Raw genomic sequence first — 7,500 nt, forward strand, 5'->3', positions numbered from 1 at the left:
CTCTCTCTCTCTCTCTCTCTCTCTCTCTCTCTCTCTCTCTCACTCACTCTCTCTTTCACTCTGCCCTTTCTGTCTTTTTTTTTCCTCTCCTTTCTTTTTACGTCTACCCAACCCTTGCTCCCATTTCTCTCTCAGAGAAAGCGATAGAAAGATATAGATTAATTTAGAATGATATAGAGATCGTAGATAGATGGATATTTATAGAGAAATAGATAGATTAACGGACATGTAGAAAGCAAGACAGATGTTATATATAGATAGATTGATGGATAGAAGAGAGAGAGAGAGAGAGAGAGAGAGAGAGAGAGAGAGAGAGAGAGAGAGAGAGAGAGAGACACTTTCAAACTTGCATGTCAATATCCATTGAAATGAAGATTAATTTTAAAAAGTCCCCTCGTGACAATGCACATGATGAAAATTTAAAAAAAAAAAAAAAAAAAAAAAAGAAAGAAAGAAAAGACATTTCATCATAAATAGTAAATATAGTAAAAAATTACAAATACATCGCATTGACGTTTACATCATTATTAATCACATAAACAATTAAATCAGAAAATGCCACGAAGAGGTATAATAATTGAAAGTTCATCCACAAGCCGATGTTCCATTCCAATTCCACTTCCACTCTCGTGTTGTCTTGTTCATTTGAAACAAAAATATTTAAAAAATAAAATATGTAAAAACAAACACAAGAGCCATAATATATGACTCGACGTCCCAAAGCGGTACTATGGCGGGATGAACTTTTTTGAGCTTCTATATAGCGCAATATCCACTGAATGTGCTCAAAGCGCTTTATTACAAGGGGTCCCTGACCAACAGCGACATAATTTAACATGTAGGACGGGACATGACGCTTGTTATACGATATTACATTTTTTTCGGACAGAGGCAACGCTGTTAACGGCCAGGTACTCATTTTACACATGAGTACGGTGAGAGAATGTGAGTAAAGAGCAAGCGAGGCTCGAACCCAGGACCTGCCGATCCGAAAGTGTCATACCACTAGACCACATATCCGCAACATGAACTTGGCGTTGGACATTGAATTCAAAGCCAAAATTCAATTTATTTTACCTTGTAAGTCGATGTGAATCAATACAATGTCCATTGACCCCCCCCCCCCCCCCCCAACAAAAAAAACCAAAAAAAAACCCAAAAAACAAACAACACCCCAGAAATAAAAAACAAAAAACAAAAAATCCCCAACAAAACAAACCAAAAGAAAAAAAAGGAGAACAATTTAGGTTTGTCATCTGGTTTTACCCCAGCAAAATATCGTGTTGATGCCACGAGCCACGTGTATGAACTCTGAATCAGTTTCGGACCAGTAAAGTCTTTTGCCGAGAGGGGAAAGACAGATTTATCTTTGTGTGTGTGTGTGTGTGTGTGTCAGATATGGACCCATCTCCCTGGTAAACCCGTCTACAGCACTAGAGCATTTATATAGAGCAATATACACTAAACGTGCTCAAAGCGCTTTACAAGGGGTCCCTGACCATCAACAACACGTAGAACGAGACATGCCGCCTTTTATGTTACAGTTAGTGTTAGGCGATATTACATTTTTTTCTAACAGGGACAACGTGGTTAACGACCAGGTACCTACTCATTTTATACCTGAGTACGATGAGAGCCTTCTCCAGGGACTCAACTACGCGCTGAGCGAGGCTCGAACCCAGGACCTTCAGATCCGAAAGCAAGTGACATACCACTAGACCACATAGCCGCACATTTCCCTTTGGGGATATGAAAACAAAAGAATAATTAATCGGTAATCTGTAAAAACTCCGTGAAGGATCTTCAACCGAACAGCATCTCCACCACGATGCAATGTTCTGAAGGTCCTGGGGCCGTTTTCATGAACCAGGACTAGCGCTTAGTCATATCTCTGACTTTAGTCAAGGACTTGAAAAAATCGGATTTATGTGAGCTGACTAAGCAAGTCCCAGACTAAAATCACTGTTTTTTAAGTCACTTGCTCCACAGGGTTTTTAAAAAATCTTGCTCCGCTTAGGCTTAAGACTAGCATGTAAATAACTAAATCTAGTCCCGGGTTTGAGAGTTTTTGCCAAGACGAGAGTCAATTAAATCGATTGATATTTGAAGGACGAATTTTCTGGCCAAATTTTTAAACGTGTTTTTCCAAAGTACGACAGCGTAATCTGTTGGCCACTTCCCAATGTCATATCTTAGGAATACAGAACCGGGGACCAAGGTTGGGTCGGACTTAAAGCTGCACACATTAATAAATCACTCACTCACTCAATCAATACTTCCCCGGGCCTGCTGGCACTTGAGGCGTTACACGTGATCTTCACCTAGTCCTGTCAGCTACTATTTATTTTAAGGCCACCTCGAGGGACAGACCTCTGTGCTTTAGGTCAATCTCCATGGTACGTCTCCTGTTCTCCTTGGGTGGCCTGGCTTCCTCTTTCCTAGGGGTGTCCATCGTAGAACCTTCCTTGTCAGCGAATTGCGATCGGGTCTAATTCTGTTCTCTGGATAAGTTCCATAATAAGTTGTCCTTCTTTCTAAATGGAGCGTGTTAGTAAAAATATATGTTATCATGTAACTTAGCATCTTGGTTTCCACTTTCCCAGAGATGATCTCGCATTTTGAACACTCCCCAACTTCGCAAGAATCCATTTCACAAGACCCATAATATATGACCTTGAATGTAAGAATGAATCAAGTGCATCAAATATAATATTATATGTAAGAATGCATCATAGACATTACAAGCCGTAGACGATGCATCCCTCCTGAAAATGATGTCAGCTTTAGTAGCTGGTCCGTCACGGCGATCCCAGGAACTGAATGAAAGATCCGAGCCATGCCACAAGACTAGCTGCTTTGTGAGAGTTTTTACTTTCGAATTAGAGAGTTTGAGCTTTTCATTTTTTATTTATTTATGTTTTTTTAGGAGCCTATTTTTGCCGTGGCTTTGATTCATGTGAACGCGACATGCTTCAAATTCCTCACAATTTAATGCGGTTAGCCAACCTTGGTTAGATGTCTCCATTTTGGACAAGAAAAGTGGGGTGAAACTAGGCGGGAGTTTTAAATAGTGGGAATAATAAATGGTAATAATAGTGGATCACCACGACTCGGATACATTATTTAGATGTAATTATATCATTAAAATTAAATAAAACAATTACGCCCTTTCGCAACGGTATCAGATACCGTCGCCTAGGCATTCCATGAGGGAATATAGATAATCCAACCAACAAGATGTCTGGTGTTAACAGTCCAATTAATATTATCAAGCGCTATGTACCTATGCGCATAGAGTAAAGCGTTTCGAAGAATTAAATGTTATTTGGACGTTGTTCTGAAGTATTACTCATCTAAGAAAGGCTAGCGAAGCTATTTTGTAGTTCTGAAGGCGAAGGAGACAAATGATTTAAAGATGGTAACGTGAGGAGTTGATATTATTAGGAACACAATACATTAATGTTTACATTTACATAATATTATGCAGTGCGTTGATTGAAACAAGTTGTCCGTGTGTTTTTTTAAAAAAAAGGATATACACGCAGAATATGACGTAAAAATGAACGATAGAAATGACGTAAATATTTATGAAAGTCAATTAAACCATCCTGTGGAAGAGACCAGTCGAATAAATCTTGGGCGACGTGCACATAATATGCAGGTCCGACATCCTAACCAACTTATGGGCCCAGTTTAACATTGTTGTAATGGTCAATATTTCACTTGATGTTTTTTAGATTTCCATTACAACAATGATGAGTCCATAAGGAATTGGGTTATCAGACCTCCAAATAAGTTCAAGCCGGTCTTCGGAAGCAAAAGGTGCCCGATGTTAATTCGATGAAGTTCTTGGAAAGGGCTGATGACAGTGAGAATTGACGTTCTTCAAGAATCCTGTTAACAGTGAGATGAGAAATTTTGGAAGAGGGCTGGCTGATGACAGAGGGTTAACGTTCTTTTACTCACTCAACCCTAACACTGACTATATCCGTAGTATACCCTGGTTATTTCTACCCCATGCCTATTTATTACATTTTTCTGAGACAAATTATAGGCGTGGTATCAAAGCTAATGTTTTTAGTTTTTACATGTTTATAGAAGATGAATATAATTATCTACGTACATGCTCATTTTTAATACATTTTTGTCCAATTTTGAAAAAGTAGCAAAAATATCTAGGATTGAGTGAGTAAAGGGTGTTGATAACAGTGCGGTGTGAGGGTCTTGAAAATGGCTGATGTCGGAGAGATATGAAATTATAAAAGACGGTTGATGACAGAGTAGTTGGGAGTTCTTGAAGAAGGCTGATTACAGGGAGATGTGGAAATCTTGAAAAGGACAGATGACAATGAGATGTGGAGTCCTTGAAAAGGGCTTTTGGTAGAGAGGATTTGAGTGCTTGAAAGAGCTGATTACAGGAAGATGTGGAGCTCTTGAAAAGGACTGATGACAATGATGTGATATGGAGTCCTTGAAAAGGGCTTTTGGCAGAGAGGATTTGAGTGCTTGAAGAGGGCTGATTACAGGTAGATGTGGAGCTCTTGAAAAGGACTGATGACAATGATGTGATGTGGAATCCTTGAAAAGGGCTTTTGGCAGAGAGGATTTGAGTGCTTGAAGAGGGCTGATTACAGGTAGATGTGGAGCTCTTGAAAAGGACTGATGACAATGATGTGATGTGGAGTCCTTGAAGGGGGCTTATGGCAGAGAGGATTTGAGTGCTTGAAGAGGGCTGATTACAGGTAGATGTGGAGCTCTTGAAAAGGACTCGTTACAATGATGTGATGTTGAGTCCTTGAAGAGGGCTTATGGCAGAGAGGATTTGAGTGCTTGAAGAGGGCTGATTACAGATAGATGTGGGGCTCTTGAAAAGGACTCGTTACAATGATGTGATGTGGACTCCTTGAAGATGGCTTATGGCAGAGATGATTTGAATTCTTGATGAATGACAGACATTAAGGATTGGTACTCCATTCTTTCCTATGTCTGCTGTAGTAGCCTGATTGTTTGATGATTTGAAAAACAGCAACTTTGAAGTTACATTGTAAAAAAAATAATTTAAAAATCGAATGTCACGTATTTTTGAGTATACGCTTGTATTATTGACGTTTAACAACAACGCCGATCAATGTACAGTGTCGTTTTGATGACGTAGTGTTAGTGTTACGTTACGTTAGGAGTTCCCCCAATATTATGAGTGATATTTATAAAACTGGTGGTGATCGTTTTGCGAAATGTCACTCTTAGAAAAATGATGATCGTCCATGATGCTTTTCCTTGACGGTCGTGTGACCTGGTCCATCAGTGCGAATGACGTCATCACCTGTGGGGTGTGGTGGTTGGTTTTGGGGGGAGTTCGACAATCTGTTCTTTGTGCGTTAGATTGTAGTTTTCTGTGGAGAGATAGAAGAAAATACTATGTAACCAGCTATCTCACAGTTCGCTAATATGACAAATAGAACATGGCAAAGAAAGTGAGGATTTAAAGTTTAAATTTAAAAAAATAATAATTTTAGATGCACATAATATTAATTACTTTTTCATTGAGGAGAATTTGATTAAATTAAAATAAATGAGCTTTTATATAGGGCAATATCCACTAAATGTGCTCAAAGCGCTTTAAAAGGGGCACCTAGCCAACAGCAAATTTAACATTTAGGACAGGACATGACGCCTGTTAGGCGATGTTACAATTTTTTCGGATAGAGACAACGCTGTTAACGACCAGGTACTTATTCAACACCTGAGTACGGTGAGAGAATGTGAGTAAAGAGCCTTCTCCAAGGACTCAACTAAGCGTCGAGCGAGGCTCGAACCCAGGACCTTCCGATTCGAAAGCGAGTGTCACACCACAAGACCACATAGCCGCACACATTTCATTGTCTCATCTGGCACTATGCTTACGACCTGTACGTTGAAAGTTCGAGCCCCAGTCTGAGTGGCGCGAAATCACAGTTTTTCACAATATTCAAGATAAAACGAGTAAGGTAATTGGTAACAGCGTTGCTCTTGTCGAAAAGAAAATCACAATAGCGCATTAGACTCTTGGTGTAATAATAATAATAATAATAATAATAATAATAATAATAATAATAATAATAATAATAATAATAATAATAATAATAATAATAATAATAATAATAATAATAATATTTCTTCATTCATCCATAGGAAATTTTATTTTAATTGTAACGACTTTTACGTCCAGTTTTGCTGTTAGGTTGGATTCCTTGATATAGCGCCTCGAGCTAAAACTAAAACAGAGAGATACCAAAAATCCGTTCTGCAGTTTAGTATTAAGCTTTTTAATACCAAGCAATAATCATTTGGGGAGGGGGGGGGGGGGGGGTTTACGACGCAATAATGTAAATATTTACTTATTAATTTATTTGATTTGCCAATACTGACAACGACAAATTTAACTATTTTTTTTACAGTATTGAAATTATCCATATATATAAAGCACAACTCTGGCTGTGAAACAACTCCTTATTATGCCATGCCCGACATAAATATAATATGAACCCCTTTATATCGTGCATTCCTTTATATCCTACCCGATATAAATATGATTCCTGTTATATCGAACATTGTCTTATAAAAACTCACCCGCCATAAATATGATGCCTCCAGCCAGAATGACAATCATGATTGCCAAGGCTAGCCAGATAATCATGATATGAACACGATGATTCCCGTTATATCGTGCATTCCTTTATATTATAGTCGATACAAATATGATTCCTGTTATATCGAACATTGTCTTATAAAAACTCACCCGACATAAATATGATGCCTCCTGCTAGACTGACAATCATGATTGCCAAGGCTAACCAGACAATCATGATATAAATTTGACCCCCGTTATATCGTGCGTTCCTTTATATCTTACCCGACATAATTATGATTCCTGTTATATTTATATCGAACATTGTCTTATAACTCACCGGACATAAATATGATGCCTCCAGCCAGACTGACAATCATGATATAAATATGGCCCCTGTTATATCGTGCATTCCTTTATATCCTACCCAATGAAATATGATTCCTGTTACTGTTATATCGAACATTGTCTTATAACTCACCAGACATAAATATGATGCCTCCAGCCAGACTGACAATCATGATATGAACACGATGATTCCTGTTATATCGTGCATTCCTTTATATCATTGTCGATACCAATATGATTCCTGTTATATCGAACATTATCTTATAAAAACTCACCCGACATAAATATGATGCCTCCAGCCAAACTGACAATCATGATTGCCAAGGCTAGCCAGACAATCATCTTCCCGGGGTCCATAGGGTACCGCCCTGACCTCTTGCCGTAGACCAGCTCGGTCATGCTGGAATCTCGTCCGTACGGGTGGCAGTTGTCGTCCTCGTCATCTCCCTCGATGTCTACTACAGAATTGCTTCTCATGATGTGTGCTGGGGAATAAAATAATGTGATATTGAATGTAATCAAGGTGCTCGACAGAAAGGAACAGG

At 38.7% G+C, this 7,500-nt stretch overlaps 1 protein-coding gene across 1 annotated transcript in view; it reads right to left on the bottom strand.

Annotated features, from left to right (window-relative positions):
* Nucleotides 1–7,500, bottom strand: part of LOC144957025 (uncharacterized) — a 204,155-nt gene that overhangs the window by 152 nt on the left and 196,503 nt on the right. The window contains exons 7-8 of the mRNA XM_078887955.1: nucleotides 7,231–7,440; nucleotides 1–5,393 (exon numbers count right to left, since the gene is read on the bottom strand). The exon at nucleotides 1–5,393 is cut by the window's left edge and continues 152 nt beyond it. Of these exons, the coding sequence (XP_078744081.1) occupies nucleotides 5,320–5,393; nucleotides 7,231–7,440 (284 nt within the window). The 3' untranslated portion in view covers nucleotides 1–5,319. The remainder of the gene's footprint in view (nucleotides 5,394–7,230; nucleotides 7,441–7,500) is intronic.

The sequence above is a fragment of the Berghia stephanieae genome, chromosome 11 (genome assembly GCF_034508935.2).
Source record: "Berghia stephanieae isolate SIO BIC M18660-M18661 chromosome 11, UCSD_Bste_1.3, whole genome shotgun sequence".
NCBI classification, from domain to species: Eukaryota; Metazoa; Mollusca; class Gastropoda; order Nudibranchia; family Aeolidiidae; genus Berghia; species Berghia stephanieae.